Genomic DNA, 15,371 nt, shown 5'->3' on the forward strand with positions numbered 1-15,371 from the left:
TCACCCACTATTTGATATATGGGTGCTATAGTACTAATTTATTCAATAGACTTGTATATTAATAAATTTACTAAAGCTAATACGACGACCTTAAATAAAAACCGATCGATATTCTTCGAATCAATACACCCATGTATCCCCCCGGTTCAATTTACATAATTATACAACAAGAGTTAGTCTTCTTGGCCTGTTTATAAAACATTCTCGAAGAACTGGACAACGCCTCAGACTTATCGACTAACGAATCTAATTTTTCACCTCTTTGTAAAACACTCTCGATGGTCTTGTGCAAGACAATCTTGGTCTCGTCCAATTCTTGCTGCACCTTCATGATCGAATCCGCCTGGCTAGGATCCTGGTACTTCTTAATATAATGCTCTAAGTTATCGTAGTTGAAACTAGCGTTCGTAGCACTAATATTGGCCCAATCTTTCTGTGGGTGTAACGACAAGTATTCTTCTAAAATCTTGTTAATTAATGTGTAAGCTGGTCTAACTGGGTACTCCTTGTCGGTAATAATGACACAGGCAAGCCCCTCTGATCTAGTATAAGTGTGTCCGATGTAGTTACCTTCTTCAATACTCTGTCTTTGGCCTGCTTGCGTTCTTTGGGATACAGTTTCGGAGAAGAACGTCATAAACTGTGATACCCCGTTCCTTTCAAAGAACGAAAACTGCGATAAATCTCTAGCTGATGTTAACTCTAATGCTTTTTCACCTCCGATTCTCAAGATTCCAATGTAATAAATCTTCATTTTGTATATTTCTGACTGTTTTTATAAGAAGTTTCTACTTTATGGCAAACTTTAGTGAACATTCTTTAAATGAGCATGAGGCTTTTTTCCGATCAATTGTTATCAACAGCACAAAAATAAACGAACATACCAAGGTTCCATAGCAATAATAGGACGATCTTCATATGAAAATAAACGATAACATAGGAGGCGTGAAGGATGGGCCCATTCCTAATTTGAAGATAGTGATTTTGGGGGATCTGGGGGTTGGTAAAACATGTTTGAGGTCCCAATTCATCTATCATATATTCACGAATGCTTACAAGGCGACGATAGGAGGAGACTATCTTACGACTACGGTGATGATACCAAGAGACGAGGGATATGATAGGAGTCGGAGGCTGGAACAGACGATGGAATTACGTGCAGAAAATGAAGACGAACATGATAACAGCGAAGATACATTGACGGGGTGTAAGACTATGCCCGAGAAGGTGAATTTACAGATATGGGACACGGCGGGGCAAGAGAGGTTCAACTCGATCTCACAGGCATTTTATAGAGGTACTGATGTGGCTATACTTGTGTACGATATTACCAACTATGAATCTGTGCTCAGTCTTCGGGACTGGTTAAAACGATTTATAGAGCATTGTCATGTTGAACGGCCTGGAGTCATGATCATTGGTAATAAGATAGATAAGGATAGCGAACGATGTGTGGATAGAGATGAAATACGGGAGATTTTAAACAAGAACACGGATATAAGTATCGATTCATACGTGCGAGATTGGGATACCGACTTGCTAGAGGTAAGCTGCAAGAAACGAGAATTGGTGGATGAGTTGTTTCAACGGGCAGCCCAATTGGGGGTTGAGTTGCTGACTAATTCGGGCGACAAGAATGCTAAAAATATGCTTAGTTTTGATACTATAGACCTACAGCAGGGAATAGGTGGGACTTCTTCTTGCCGATGCTTATGTTAGTAGTATAGGTTAATAATATTTATGGGTGATAATAATAAAATAATGCTTATTGTAATAGCTACTATGTACAGATATAATTACAAACAACATGTGCAATACCTCTGGGGGCCGACTGCTTATTTGGTGTTGGAATCTTCAGCCTTAGCTTTTTCCTTGACTACCTTGGTGGCGTCGTCAGCAATAGTTTCGGCAGATTGTTCTGAAGCATCTCCCTTCTTCTCGTTAACGTCAACTAATGGTTCTTGTTCTTCGTCGTCGTATAATTCTTCCTTGTAGTGTTCTGGGTGTTCTCTGAAACAATTTCTCATACTTTCGAACTTCTTGATACATTCAATACCCTTTGGTTCTGATTCGGAGTAGATGAAGCACGCAAAGGCTTCCTTGAATTCTTCACCACATGGTCCGTGGGCCATGCCTCCTAAACAAGGACAATCCCAGTTGATTTCCCCGGTCTCTGGGTTGTATGCTGCACCTTCGTACGAGTTTTCTTCATCTTTTTGGGATTCTTCCGATGGCTTGTCAGTTTCGGTTCTAGTTTCTGGATTGGCTTCTTCTGCTGGAACCTTGGTTTTAACATCAGCTTTACCAATGGCTTCCTTTTCGGCCTTTTCAACGAATTCCTTTTTTCCTGTAGATTCTGCCTTCTTTTTGCCTTCTTCAACCTTGTTTTCGTCAACTTCATTCGCAATATGGTTCCCATTCAAGTAGTTAATGGACATAATGACTGGAATTAAGGCAATACCAGCACCCAAGTACATGTTGGTTTTAGAAGCCTTTGCGGCTCTAAATCCTTGGTTTGAAAAGGTTCTCTTGGAGAAAGTTTGTGTGGTTTGAGCTAACACTCTTCTTGTAGCGAGTCTATACATTATTCTAATTTTTACGTGGTTTAGCTATGATATAGTTCCATAGGAATAGTTAATTTGCCATTTATATACGGAAATTTTTCAGATGACTAAGCGCGGATTATATACACTCTGTACTTAAGTCCTGGTGTTATATGGGATTATACTAGCTGCAAATACCCCTATATCAGTAGGGATCCGATAAAAGATATGGTCATGGATAATAATGGACGTCTGATAGTGAGTTACAAAGAAAAAAGCAATCAATTTTGCTTTCTTTGTAGGGATTTTTATCAAGTGTCTCGAATCACTATCCTATCAAAGACTCTTACTAATTCCACCAATTCAGGTCTGATATAAGCTTGGCTGGAGGCTACAAGTGTATTATCATGCTCATGTTTATTTCTCTCCGTATAAATCCGAGGTCGACGATATTATTGAATTATGTACAAGTGGATATGCATTTCGAAAAAATTAGGCACATCAGACGGGTTGGACAAATGTTTATTATTCTTTGGATTGGTTTCAGTTAGTCAGATGTACCCTATGTGTCTCTTATGTCTTTGCTTAAATCTTCTAATGGTATAGGTTCACTTATTGGATTCTCAACACGAGAACTAGCCCAGAGAATCAGACAAAATACAACAATCACAGACACCCCTCCGACCTTACGAAGAACCTTCAAAGTGATCTCTGACTCCTTTGTATTTTCTTCTCCGAATCTATTTATTCTTTTGTTTAATCGTTTAAAGTCGTCCTTCATAGAGTATGCCCTGACACTTGGATTGGATTGTAACGAAATGACCCCATTTCTATAAGCTCCGAGCGCTCTGAAAGTTATGCTTCTGCTAATTTGTATCATTATTGTCTATAATAGATGAGATTCCCTCAATTGTTTGCTTTGATTTGCATTGGTTTATCTTCATTATCAGCTCTGCCGTGAAAAATTGAGCACTAAACAGGTTTTCGCACAACCTTTTATTGGTTCCATATAGTACGATGAATGAAACAAAGAATTAGCTTATTGAAACGGATTCCAGGGTTAGATTCTTTGAGTATTCTTCAGAAATATTTAGTCAAGTCGTCAAGGCTAATTGGCTGGTAGTCGATTTTATCAGGATCTTGTAGATTGGTAGAAATCCATAAAACATCGTCTTGAATATACGAGTATTTCTTTCCTGATTTAGATTCTAGTTTATATAAGGGAAGACCTAATTCAGGATGATGCTTGTTCTTGATTGTCGAGAATAAAATATCGTTCAGCATGCAGTAAGATACAACAATATCTTTAAATGTTGTCAATAACTGATAAGACGGAATCCCTTCCACGTTTACGGAAGATGACTCTATATTATTTGGTTCGTATGCATCATCATTCAACATTAATTCATAGATCTTTTTGTTGGCTGGAAACGAATCATTTTCATAAGATGGTAGTCTCGGTAACGATACTGGTTTCTCGTTTACTATATCTTCAATAATTTGTAACCCTGTATTGAAATACCAGTCAACCATACGAATTATTGAGGATGCAACGAAGTCGTATTCCTTAGCAGAATTGCAGAACCAGTCATACCACATTTGATACCACTGTGATATTTGCAAGGATCTGTAGTCAACCAGTTGCAACCATACAACTAAGGTTTTAATCCAAGGATTAAAGAATTTGAATTGCAAAAGAACAACTGCTTCTTGTCCATTGATTAATTGGTGTTGCTTGAATTTGAATATCAACAGAAAAACAAGCTCTAACTTTGCAAATTCTAATTTAGACCCTAGCCAGGAAAGATCTTCATGCGTAGACATAAAGGTGCAAAAGGACATTTTCAACGCATTCTGGATCTCTGTGACTATTCCCTCGCCGAGTATTTCATCGAAAATAATAATCCATACTTCAAATAATAGTATTAATTCGGAAACAATGCTTTCCTCGTAATACTCTTTGCCTTGTTTAACACTTAAATATTCTTCCCAGAATGAGCTTCCACTTCCATGCATCACAAAATTCAAATATTTCTCAAATATTGTACGAATTAAAGTCCTGCCCACCATCAGCGACTCATCTAGAGATAACAAAGATATATAATCCATAATAAAATTATGGGGTGGCATATTCGAGTGTTTGCCAGGCGACCATGTTTCCAATTTTTGATTAAGAAAGGGCAATAGTACCTCGTTGGTCAAATTGTTCGATATTGCTAATGTAGGATTTATCAACACAGGAGCACTTATCCAGATCTGTAAATAATCCATTAGTTGACCGTGAATAGTATCTGTATTTGTCTTATCATCAATTATAAATTTCAAATTCTGTTTAATGTTGGAGTAAATTAAGGAGTCCCAATGGCCCAATTGATTCAAATCAATTATCTCAATTTCACGATATATGTAAGCCCAGTCAGACATTATATTTATGAGTAAGTGGGTCGGATCAATTGCATCCTCAAAATACTTCTGGAATAATTCGGACGTGATTGGTGAAACTATTGAAACAAACGTTTCCCGAATTCCTTTGAATGCAGAGTATGGTAGGCTTACCAACTTTTTCAACGTATTTGAAACACAAGCAATCTTTTGTTCTTCGTCAGAAAGCGACATATATTCGTTATTGAATGACTCTATTACTTCCACAATCCCTTCCATTTGAATTAATTCATCATTTTGTGAACTTAAGCGGGCTTCCATTTCTTTCAATTGAAATCCGTGGAACCTTTCGTCCTTTATTACATCATCCAACTCATTATTTATTTTGTTTAATTTCTCGTATGCATTCGTCAACTCGCTGGACAAGTCTTGATTCCCGTGTCGTATAGGTTGCTTCGAAAAATTGTCTGACAATTCCTTATACTTCATTGGAACATCTGCACCTTTCATTTCCAAATCTTCAATTAAATCAAAAATATCTAACTGAGGCTCCACTCTATCTGGTTTCTCTTGTTTCTCTTCATCACTCGAACTCATAGCTTCATCAAAATCTTGTATTTTTTCCTTAATACCACCAACACCTAACCCTTGTGGTCTCAACTTCGTTTCAATTGGGTTTACTATACCTCTTTTATCTGATCCTAACCCGGTGCCTTCCACATACCCCATCTTCATCATTAGTTTAGCTCCAATACCATATTTCTTAGTGTAGGACGACGATCCACTACTCGCTACCGGTGTATTAAGCCAACTCAATGGAACTTCTTCATTTGCTCCTTTTCCTCTAATATATTCACCACCCTGGTTCATACCATCTTTCAAGTCGTCCTGATCTTCTTGTTCCTCGTCGTCGTAATCTGAAAATTCATCATTAATCGACCTCGCTAGAGTGCTCATTGACTGAGGAGGTTTAGCATTTGGTGCATTCTTCCCGGGCATGGTCGAAGAAGACCCCTTTGTGAACATTAGGTTCTTATACAGACTCGAAATGCCCATATATACTTCCTATTTCTTATCGATACAATAGTCTATCAACAGTAGGCTAAAATCTATTTACATTTCACATATGAGATGATTCACGTGAATGGTTCCAAATAAATGCAGAATGGTTTATGATAGACTATATGACTAAATACTATAACTTCATGGTCTTAATAAGGTCTGATAGATTAATCTCTTCGGCTGACTCGTTAAACTTACCATCATTGTAATCTTTTTGTACATCATCTAGACCCTCCGTTACAACCTGTATAATTGAGGGCTGATTAAGCTCACCAGGTAGCTTAAACTCATTGGGAATAAACTCACCATATCTTGCAAGCCAGTTCTTCCGCCGCTCGTATTCTTCTTGTTGTAAGTGGAACATATCATTGTTGAGAAAGTCTGTAAGTTTTGCAAGGTATTTTCGTGGATAAGTGTATTGTTCGTAAAAGAGTTCAGTAAGATACTCTGATTTGTAGATGGAGAGAAATTGGGTGTAGTGGTACAGAAGCAGTGTTATAGTCTCGATGTAGGCTTCGAGCGGCGTCTGGTTCGAATTCATAGCTATTGAGCACTTGCCAAAGATTTCATCGCACGAGAGGACTAAGATCATATATTTGGACAAGTGAGTGGCCTTGTAATCTGTATAAAATTCGAGAAGATCCTTGATCATGGAAATTAAGGAGTCAATACGAGAAAACTCGCTGCTCAAGAGCTTTTTTGTTCTCACTTCATTGTTTACAATGATATCGTATACCGTGTTAAGCTCCTTGAGCACATCCGGTAATTCTAGGGCGTCATTCCGAAGCACTTCAAAATTCACGTCGCCCAGTGGGTCTTTTGGATTCTTAGTGTTGAAAAACAATGTACCCTGGACACATTGGTCGTAATGGTTCGTCATCATCTCCAACATGGGGACCAATTCGTGTTCCAATGACGAATTTTCCTTTAATATGGTATTGATCAAGTTGTTTAGCTTGTAAGGAGACACATCCGGAGCCAAGTTCATTCCCAACTGAACCGGCATTAGCTCCTTGTACTGCTTCATAATATTATGATATTTCTTCAACGCAATTATCTGGTACGGCTCGATTACGCTCTCATTCATCGTTTTCTCGAGTAATCCATGTAATTTAGTGCAGTTGGCCTTATAAATTTCAATGTTGGTGGTAAGCAATTTTATGTCATCCATGGAAATGAAATCACAAAGATTTCTATCCTCTACCAAAGTGTCTATATGTACCTCTAGTTCATGTACTACGTTATTAATCAAGTAACTCGGAACTTTTGCCTTGGCTAGCCGTGCAAGTATATCATCTAGCTCTGCTAATGCAGGGGTCAAATCTCGCTCCACCTGTACGTTGAACTGACTGACCGACTCCTTTCTTATGCGACTTTGGGACTCTACTATCGATGTCAACAACTCGTGTTGCTGTTTCAACGCATCAACCATAAATGTGACAAATTGAAGCCTTTCAGGAAGCTGGGTAACTAGCTGATAAGTAGTTGACTGGAGCAGTGCTTGTGCCCGTGTGCACATCTTTTTGGCTTCCTGTAAAGTAGTTTGCGCCTGTTCTGACCATGATATCACTGTATCTCTATCAACACCAGAAGACATATCATTCCTAGGCAATATATAGTACCTTATACAACCATTCTATTCACTTATCTATGGGTCCTTATTATAGAGCATTGAGATCATGTGACTATTTTTTTTTCGTCCTGAAAATTGTGTTCAAGTAACATTCAACATCAATCAACCATCTATAGATACCAAATTAATCAGTATTCTTGACTCTTACAGGTTGGGCAACGTAGTATAGAATGAGTAGTACGGACATATTACAACATTTACGAGAAACAACGGTTAATAAGGAGCCTATAACGTTGCTTAAAGGCGATGGAGATAATCAAAGTGCAACAGAATCAATAAAAGAAGCTAGCCACGTAAAATTTGGAGTTTCAGAGAATATATACTCATTGGACGAGCTCACCAACTTCTATAATGAAGATAAACAACAAACATTGAAAGCGGTGATATTTTGTTGGTTACATGATAAGTCGTCGATTGTTGACTATAAGAATGAATGCTTGGACTATGGCATTGCAGACTTCAAATTCTTGGTAAAAACCGAATTGACCACCTGGTTGAATGGTAATTCAGATACATGTACTTTCATTAGAAACGAGGGGACTAACAAAAGCACCGGTGCTAGTTCGAGTTCTAATGTTGGTAGCGCAAGTAAGGCCGATGCGGTAGACAGCAAAAAGCACAAGTTGGACGACCCCCAGATCGACCGTATCTCGCAACATGAAAAGGAGTCTATAGATCATAATGCTGCGTTGAGAGGATCCAAGAATATCGACTTTGGTTACCTAGTATCAGATGCGAAGAAATTTATCAGCCAGTTGAAACGTGCTAAACCATCCTCATCATCCACGCAAAACGGTTCTAAATCTAACGGCCCTGGTGCTCCAAAGAAGCAGCCCATCATTATTGTTTCTCCCGCCAGTACTTCTTTAATAGCATTGAATAACATCAAAGAATTTCTTGAAGACAGTAAATTTGTCGAGCCTAGTGCGTCGTCAAACAAGAAGCCTGCAAACGGTATTGTTACTATTCATCATAAGTCAGAAAGATTGATATCTTCTGCCCAGAACATTATGGTTGTTGATAATGTTGATATGTTCACTAAGCCAGAATACTGGGATCGTGTGGTTGCAATCTTCACAACTGGTCAAACTTGGCAATTCGCTAAATATAAATACTCAAAACCTGAACATTTATTTCAGAGATACGCTGGTTTTTACGTCAGTTATCACGGGGATGTGACCCCGAAACAAATCAAGGACTGGAACGTAACTGAATTGAAGATTGATAGAAGTGATAAGAGATTTAGAGATAAAATGGTCGTAAGAGACTTTTGGGCGGATATTGAAAAGGTCTTGATTGCCAAGGGATATGGTAAGCAATAAATCATACATCCCTAAAGTCGTATAACATATAACTACTGTAAAATTATTTTAATATAAACTATTGATTTATTATGCACGCTATATACAAGTATAGTTATCTGATCTAGAGATAACGTTTTTCTAAGTCGATAAACTTTTGATAAATCTCTTCTGGCGTCAAATTGCTGATCTTTCTATCATCCCTTGATCTAATTGCAACGGTGCCATTTTGTAAATCCTTATCTCCAAGCATTAATATGTATGAATACCCTTTTTGTGTTGCATCTTTAATTCTATTCCCAACAGTTTCACTTCTGCTATCTACGTCAACATAAAAGTTATAACCAGTCATTGGAGATACTTCGACCGTATCATCCATTATGTCGCCGACTAATTTCTTCTGTAAAGCCACAGCTGCGTCATGGTGAGTATCATTAACAGGAATGATCACAGCCTGTCTTGGGTTTATCCAGAATGGCCATTTGCCTTGATAATGATCTAACAATATGGCAAAGAATCTTTCCAATGATCCAAATACGGCTCTATGGATCATTATAGGTTGATTATCACGATTACCATCCTTAGAAATATAATTCAATTTAAATCTCGATGGCAACTGAAAGTCTAGTTGTATTGTACCAACCTGGTGTTTCTTATCAAATGCATCTTTCAATAATATATCAATCTTAGGGCCATAGAACGCACCATCGCCTTCTCTGATTGACCAATTTCCTCGACCAGCTGTATTGTCCAAAACATTTGTAAGTTGAGACTCTGCATCATTCCATGTGGTAATGTCACCCATAAACTTATCCGTTGGTCTTGTCGAGAGAAAGAATTCAACATCTTTAACACTATCTATACCAAACACTTTATAAGTATCTTTTATTAAGTTGATGGTATTAGTGATTTCATCTTGGATTTGATATAGTTCGCAAAAAATATGGCCATCATCTTGATGAAAACGACGTACTCTTGTCAATCCTGAAAGTGCACCGCTAGCTTCATTTCTATGCAAAGACGAAAAGTCCGAATATCTAATCGGTAACTCATTATACGATCTTTCAAACTTTGAAAATATTAAGCAATGCCCAGGACAGTTCATTGGTTTTAATCCATAGTCATGTAAACCCTCGCTATCATCATGATTGTGTTCATGACTTATATCTTCTTCCTTTGATAAATCGTTACCAACAACCTTGAACATATCTTCCTTATAGTTCTCCCAATGTCCTGACATTTCCCACAATTTAGTTTTGTAAATCAATGGGGTGATAACTTCTTGAAATCCATACTTCAATTGTTGATTCTTCATAAAATGAACTAACTTATTAAATATACGTGTTCCATGTGGCAAAAAGAATATAGATCCAGGTGTTAATGAATCAGTAGTATATAGTAATTGCTTGTTTGAAATAGCATGATTTGCCTGCGTTGACGATTCCTTGTCACTGATATTTGAGGAGTAACGCAAGAATGACAATCTAGTGGCACTGATGCCTCCAATTCTAATTCTTGGAGCCAAAGACCCCTTTGATAATCTAACCATATATTAAAGTTGCTTCTGCAAGATAGATTTACCACCTACAATTTTTTTTTTCATCGAATTATGTCCCAGAAAGATCGCACAGATATCAAATACCCATATATTAAATAAGAATTTAGTATACAAAGTTGTGAAGGCATATATGCAAATATTAACCTATATGTGTGAAGTAAATATGATGAGCGTGATAATTCCTTATTTCTCCAGGTAAAAATCAGTATTTCTATGTATTAATCCGACTATTAGCAGTGATCCATTCGTAAAATCAAAATGTCAGACTAGTGTAATCACAAACGCATGGCTACGTTTCTAGCTTAGTTTCAGGGGTTTCAGAAGCAGACATAGGTGCTGTCGAACTACCGGCCGTGTTTTCATCTTCCTTAACGGTTGCAATAGCAGGTGGTGGAGGAGCAACATTCTTTGGTTCTTTTCCGTGGTCTTTCTGTCTCCATGTAACATACTTGATCTTGAATCCACTAAAAGTTTTGAACTGGGTAGGCTTTTTTATCCATTTCTTTGTAGGATTACCCGATTTGTCTAACAAGTAGTGTTCACTGTTTATGCTGTTCATCGTTAATCCGGATGTCGACAGTTCCTTTAATCCTGAGTTAATCTTAAAGTTGTTCACATTGGACACTTCTGGGTTGGTGCTTGGTGCTGGCGACGATACCTTTGATACCGTCTTCGGTGGATTCTTGATGACCTTCTTAGGTGCTGGAGAAGTACCTCCTCCGGAAGTTTTTTTCTCTTCGGCCGTTATTTTCTTTTGACGTGTCTTCGATATAGGGGTTGGAAAATGTGGTAATGTTTGCAAAAAAGAACTTGGAGCTCTTAGTTTAACCCAGTGTCTTCTAGGTTGCGCCATAATTTCTGAGTCTAGTGTTATTAATACTCAAGACCAGCTAACGGCTCGTATATATGTAACCAAAATGGAATTAATAATGAATAATATGAACCAGTACAATTAACAGGCTTTTATTATGAAGGGTTGGATAGGAATGTTGATTAAAATTTGATTGAAATGTTTAATATGGACTAAATCAACGAAAAAAGTGGTTCAAATCGTGATTGAGAAATTTCATTCCCTTATTATTAGATGCAAACTAGCTTATAAACACTATTACAATTGCATTACAGTAAGATGGATACACGACCCGATTTGAGTAGGGAACGAATGTCGTCAAGGATAGACTTCCTTTCTAATAATTTGAAGTTGGATGTTAGGGCACATCAGAGAACTTACGAGGGAGCATACACTCGTACAGCTATAGGTTGCTTGTCATTTTCAATAGTAATTATTAAGTTATTTTCGAAGGAGTTCCTTCTAATTGGAACAATCTACACTGCTTATGGTTGTTTGCTCTATTTTATAGGGGTAGTCAAGTCATATTCAGTTGATACATATTATGATCCGTCTAAGAAGATGGAAATGTATAAAACTGGGGGTAATAGTGTCCTAGTCCTATCAGTGATAAGTTTTATTAGCTACGTTGCATTATTGGTGTTGGTAATACGGTTGTGATTAATACCTTCTGTCGGATAGAGGAATAATATATACATGAGAATAATAAATAAATGTACCTTCAGGTAAGGGCACCCAAACCGAATACTATGACTTGGAAAAGTAATTGTATAGACCAAAACCCAACTTTTTTCATTCTGGCCACTCTTGCTTCTTCGTCCGCAACATAATCAACAAAGTTATCGTAGACTTCTTCCGAAATGTCATCCATTAAAAGTGAATCATAGACCGTCCATGATCCACTAAAATCGGCTATATTTTTGACAATCCTACTCTTAACCTCAATAAACGTGTTCTTGGAGTTAATATATGCAACAATAGGTCTAATCAACGCGTAGTTTATGTAAGACAATTCGGGAGTCTGAAATGGTACAGTTGCTCTGACATTATTCAATCTAATCGTCAAATCCAATACGAAATATTTCAGAATATCCGTATAATCGCTACTGGTCAATCTCATGTGGTGATCTGGATGCAGACTTTTCTTAGGAACTTCAGGATTACGGTATCTGTTGGCTTCTTTTTTTATTGATTCTGCAATAATTGTGACTAACTCACTCATATTTAAGTCTTTGTTGTCTTGTGGTACCATGACATCACCAATCATGTCAACTTTTCCACTTGTAATCCAACCAAACGGTCCTTCCAATCCAGTATTTAAATGATCAATTTCTAACGAATCTACTCTGAGTCTTGTAATACGTTTCCAAGTATCGGACATCTCATCTTTAGAGTGATCCTTATTGAAGTCATCTAATCTTTGTTTCTTGTGTACAGTAAATAATGCATTATCGTAAGATCCACTCATGATATTTGCATTCAAAAAGTCATAGAATAGCCAATGCTTTCTTAGTTTAGATAATTCGCAATTATAAATTGCTACGTCAAAATGCCTGAATCCGCTAGGTTGTATTAACTTGAAAAGCACGTCTTCCATCTTGAATTCATTTATCTCGAAATCACCCGGCTGATAAACATTCTTGTAATTCGTTGCGTCGTCATCTAGATCCCAATGAACATGGCCACGATCAACAACTCCCCTTAAACCCTTTATCTCTAGGTTTTCAACCATGCCCGTACCATTGACCCATTTATTGAACGATAATGAAATATTTACTTCTTCTATTGTTAGATCGTATTGCGTATAGTTTCCGTCATCGTATACTTCATCTTCGGGTGTATCGTTGGAGCCATGGACACTTGCGGCGTATGCTTCTGCCTGCGATCCTTTGGTAAATTTGGTTGACAGTTTAGGCCTTCTACTGACAAAGCACTTCCTGAAACTTATTCTACCATCAGACCATCCAGGAACGACAGCACTTTCAAATGTAACAGTTAAATTGGAGTTCTTCGTAATAAACTCACCCATCTTCCGGGCCACAAATTCCTGAGCAAATACAGTGTTAATAGTGAATATAACCAACGAGAAGAACGTAGTTGTGGCCAAAAAGAATAATAACACATTACCCATAACTAACCATGAAAAAACAGCAGAATAGTCATCTGTATTGAACGGCCTATTTGATTTTTTAAGCATCCATTTTAAACGAATCCTCATTCTTGAAAAAAAGTTGGTTGCCTTAGACAATAATTGTTCTCTGGTAACTGGTTTTACCTCATGTGTGGCTTTATCTATATTTGCTTTTCGTTGTGGGTCAGTCTTTCCTGAAGTTGATTCTGATTCACCCAAAAACTCATTTCTGCTTGTCTTATTATCTGCAACGTGCTTTTTATATTCTTCCGAAATATTATTCTCATTACCGTCTTGATTCAGCTTACTATAATGCCGTATCTGGGGCAATATTATATTTTGAAACGCCAATTTTCCAGTATAATTTGGATATGGAGTACTAAATATGCCTCGCGTACATAATCCCCTATTGACTCTCAATAAACTGCATTGTAACGGTCTAATAGCCCTAAAGTATATCATAATCAGCAAACAAGATCTGATGTATTTGAATCGACCTTTCAAGCTTATACTTTGAGCCGTCGTTTCGATTTAGTTATCAATTCATAGTACTTTACTTACTCTAAGGGAGTGAAATCAAAATTAAGGACATTATATGTACTGCATATAATGCTCATCGACTTCCCGGAGGATATACTCTAGTCCATCTTTAACTATGAATATACCCCAGGAATATGAAGATTTCAGAGAGAATAAGGTAAAAGTCGAAAAAATTAGAAAATATACGGCATTACTGCCTTCCTTTTTTTGTAATTGCAGCGATGCAATTAATTGAGCAAATGAGATCCCAGATCTGCCTCTAATGTTTGGACTTATGGTTCTTTAACGTACAGGTTTACCATTTTAAAGCTCCAAGACATGACCGCTAATTGTGTATTTTTGTTGCATGATGCATGATAATCTTAAACTTTCTAAGTCTGTAATAAGTTCCAAAATAATAATTGTCTTTTACGCTATAATTTGCTTTCAGGTCCAATTATCTAGTGATATTCAAGTTCTATCATTGTAAGAATACATATCTTTAATGATGTAACGAGTGAAGACCCGAAAATGGCTTGTATTATTGTTAATGGTTTACAAGTCGATTGAATGAGCGACCGATGTTGATGTACGGACATGCCATTTAGGGGTTCAAAGCCGTTAATTTAAAAAGCTGATATCGGTCTAAAAAGGAAGTGCACATAACTTGTAATTATACAAAATAAAGCGGTTTGAAAATTTAAAACGATTCTAAGTTATTGTACGTATAATTCCTACAGATACTAAAATGCTATTAGTTTTTAAACATATAGACGTAGATATTGATGAAAAAGAAATCTTGAAGATTATGGAAGATAGTCATAATAATTCAGATCTTGGTGTTGAATTTGATAAAAGTGAAAATGTAAAGCTAATAGAATATAATGATGATTTAGATATAAAGTGTTACATATTTGAAAATGTGTCTTATGGATATTATATTATATACAATAAATATCGAACAATAAGACTAAATTTTTCGAATTCAAGCTTTTGTGAACATTGCATATTAGATAGCTTCAAGAGTAAAGCAATCTTGGATTGCATGTACTTACATGACAAAGTACAAAATCATATGAATAGTAAAGATCATCGAAAATGCGTCGTTTAATAGCAATTTTCTATTGTTAGAGAAAGATAACATTATGAAATATAATAGATGTATTCTAATGTAGAAATATAAGCTGTTAATATTTCTTGATAAATTTTATACTATAATAAAGGAAAATACTGATATTGAACTTATTCGTCTATTAAAGAAACTTATCCGCTATATCTACTATTATTATCCGCTACAAAAATAGATTGAGAAATATTTAATTGTATATGCTAATGGAAATAAAAATAGGGGATATATGAAAAGCAACGGATACGAAACTACAGAAGCAAATG

At 36.7% G+C, this 15,371-nt stretch overlaps 12 protein-coding genes across 12 annotated transcripts; 4 read left to right on the forward strand and 8 right to left on the reverse strand. All coding sequences in view use genetic code 12, as the record gives it.

Moving 5' to 3' along the window:
* Positions 1-151: 151 nt before the first annotated feature.
* Positions 152-754, reverse strand: DEHA2D08052g (DEHA2D08052p; the record flags this gene model as incomplete). The annotated part of the gene is made up of 1 exon (XM_458810.1): positions 152-754. The coding sequence occupies one exon, from the start codon at positions 752-754 to the stop codon at positions 152-154; it is 603 nt and encodes a 200-aa protein (XP_458810.1).
* Positions 755-918: 164 nt separating this feature from the next.
* On the forward strand, positions 919-1,719 carry DEHA2D08074g (DEHA2D08074p; the record flags this gene model as incomplete). The annotated part of the gene is made up of 1 exon (XM_458811.1): positions 919-1,719. The coding sequence occupies one exon, from the start codon at positions 919-921 to the stop codon at positions 1,717-1,719; it is 801 nt and encodes a 266-aa protein (XP_458811.2).
* A 116-nt stretch (positions 1,720-1,835) lies between these two features.
* Positions 1,836-2,585, reverse strand: DEHA2D08096g (DEHA2D08096p; the record flags this gene model as incomplete). The annotated part of the gene is made up of 1 exon (XM_458812.1): positions 1,836-2,585. The coding sequence occupies one exon, from the start codon at positions 2,583-2,585 to the stop codon at positions 1,836-1,838; it is 750 nt and encodes a 249-aa protein (XP_458812.1).
* A 520-nt stretch (positions 2,586-3,105) lies between these two features.
* Positions 3,106-3,423, reverse strand: DEHA2D08118g (DEHA2D08118p; the record flags this gene model as incomplete). The annotated part of the gene is made up of 1 exon (XM_458813.1): positions 3,106-3,423. The coding sequence occupies one exon, from the start codon at positions 3,421-3,423 to the stop codon at positions 3,106-3,108; it is 318 nt and encodes a 105-aa protein (XP_458813.2).
* A 200-nt stretch (positions 3,424-3,623) lies between these two features.
* On the reverse strand, positions 3,624-5,981 carry DEHA2D08140g (DEHA2D08140p; the record flags this gene model as incomplete). Its single annotated transcript, XM_458814.1, has 1 exon — positions 3,624-5,981. One exon carries the CDS (start codon positions 5,979-5,981, stop codon positions 3,624-3,626), a length of 2,358 nt encoding a protein of 785 aa, XP_458814.2.
* A 139-nt stretch (positions 5,982-6,120) lies between these two features.
* Positions 6,121-7,584, reverse strand: DEHA2D08162g (DEHA2D08162p; the record flags this gene model as incomplete). The annotated part of the gene is made up of 1 exon (XM_458815.1): positions 6,121-7,584. The coding sequence occupies one exon, from the start codon at positions 7,582-7,584 to the stop codon at positions 6,121-6,123; it is 1,464 nt and encodes a 487-aa protein (XP_458815.2).
* Positions 7,585-7,790: 206 nt separating this feature from the next.
* On the forward strand, positions 7,791-8,942 carry DEHA2D08184g (DEHA2D08184p; the record flags this gene model as incomplete). The annotated part of the gene is made up of 1 exon (XM_458816.1): positions 7,791-8,942. One exon carries the CDS (start codon positions 7,791-7,793, stop codon positions 8,940-8,942), a length of 1,152 nt encoding a protein of 383 aa, XP_458816.1.
* Positions 8,943-9,045: 103 nt separating this feature from the next.
* DEHA2D08206g (DEHA2D08206p) lies at positions 9,046-10,470 on the reverse strand (the record flags this gene model as incomplete). Its single annotated transcript, XM_458817.1, has 1 exon — positions 9,046-10,470. One exon carries the CDS (start codon positions 10,468-10,470, stop codon positions 9,046-9,048), a length of 1,425 nt encoding a protein of 474 aa, XP_458817.1.
* Positions 10,471-10,768: 298 nt separating this feature from the next.
* On the reverse strand, positions 10,769-11,332 carry DEHA2D08228g (DEHA2D08228p; the record flags this gene model as incomplete). The annotated part of the gene is made up of 1 exon (XM_458818.1): positions 10,769-11,332. One exon carries the CDS (start codon positions 11,330-11,332, stop codon positions 10,769-10,771), a length of 564 nt encoding a protein of 187 aa, XP_458818.2.
* A 276-nt stretch (positions 11,333-11,608) lies between these two features.
* DEHA2D08250g (DEHA2D08250p) lies at positions 11,609-11,989 on the forward strand (the record flags this gene model as incomplete). The annotated part of the gene is made up of 1 exon (XM_458819.1): positions 11,609-11,989. The coding sequence occupies one exon, from the start codon at positions 11,609-11,611 to the stop codon at positions 11,987-11,989; it is 381 nt and encodes a 126-aa protein (XP_458819.1).
* A 61-nt stretch (positions 11,990-12,050) lies between these two features.
* DEHA2D08272g (DEHA2D08272p) lies at positions 12,051-13,922 on the reverse strand (the record flags this gene model as incomplete). The annotated part of the gene is made up of 1 exon (XM_458820.1): positions 12,051-13,922. The coding sequence occupies one exon, from the start codon at positions 13,920-13,922 to the stop codon at positions 12,051-12,053; it is 1,872 nt and encodes a 623-aa protein (XP_458820.2).
* An 805-nt stretch (positions 13,923-14,727) lies between these two features.
* DEHA2D08294g (DEHA2D08294p) lies at positions 14,728-15,090 on the forward strand (the record flags this gene model as incomplete). The annotated part of the gene is made up of 1 exon (XM_458821.1): positions 14,728-15,090. The coding sequence occupies one exon, from the start codon at positions 14,728-14,730 to the stop codon at positions 15,088-15,090; it is 363 nt and encodes a 120-aa protein (XP_458821.1).
* Positions 15,091-15,371: the final 281 nt, after the last annotated feature.

Source organism: Debaryomyces hansenii (assembly GCF_000006445.2).
Source record: "Debaryomyces hansenii CBS767 chromosome A complete sequence".
NCBI lineage: Eukaryota > Fungi > Ascomycota > Pichiomycetes > Serinales > Debaryomycetaceae > Debaryomyces > Debaryomyces hansenii.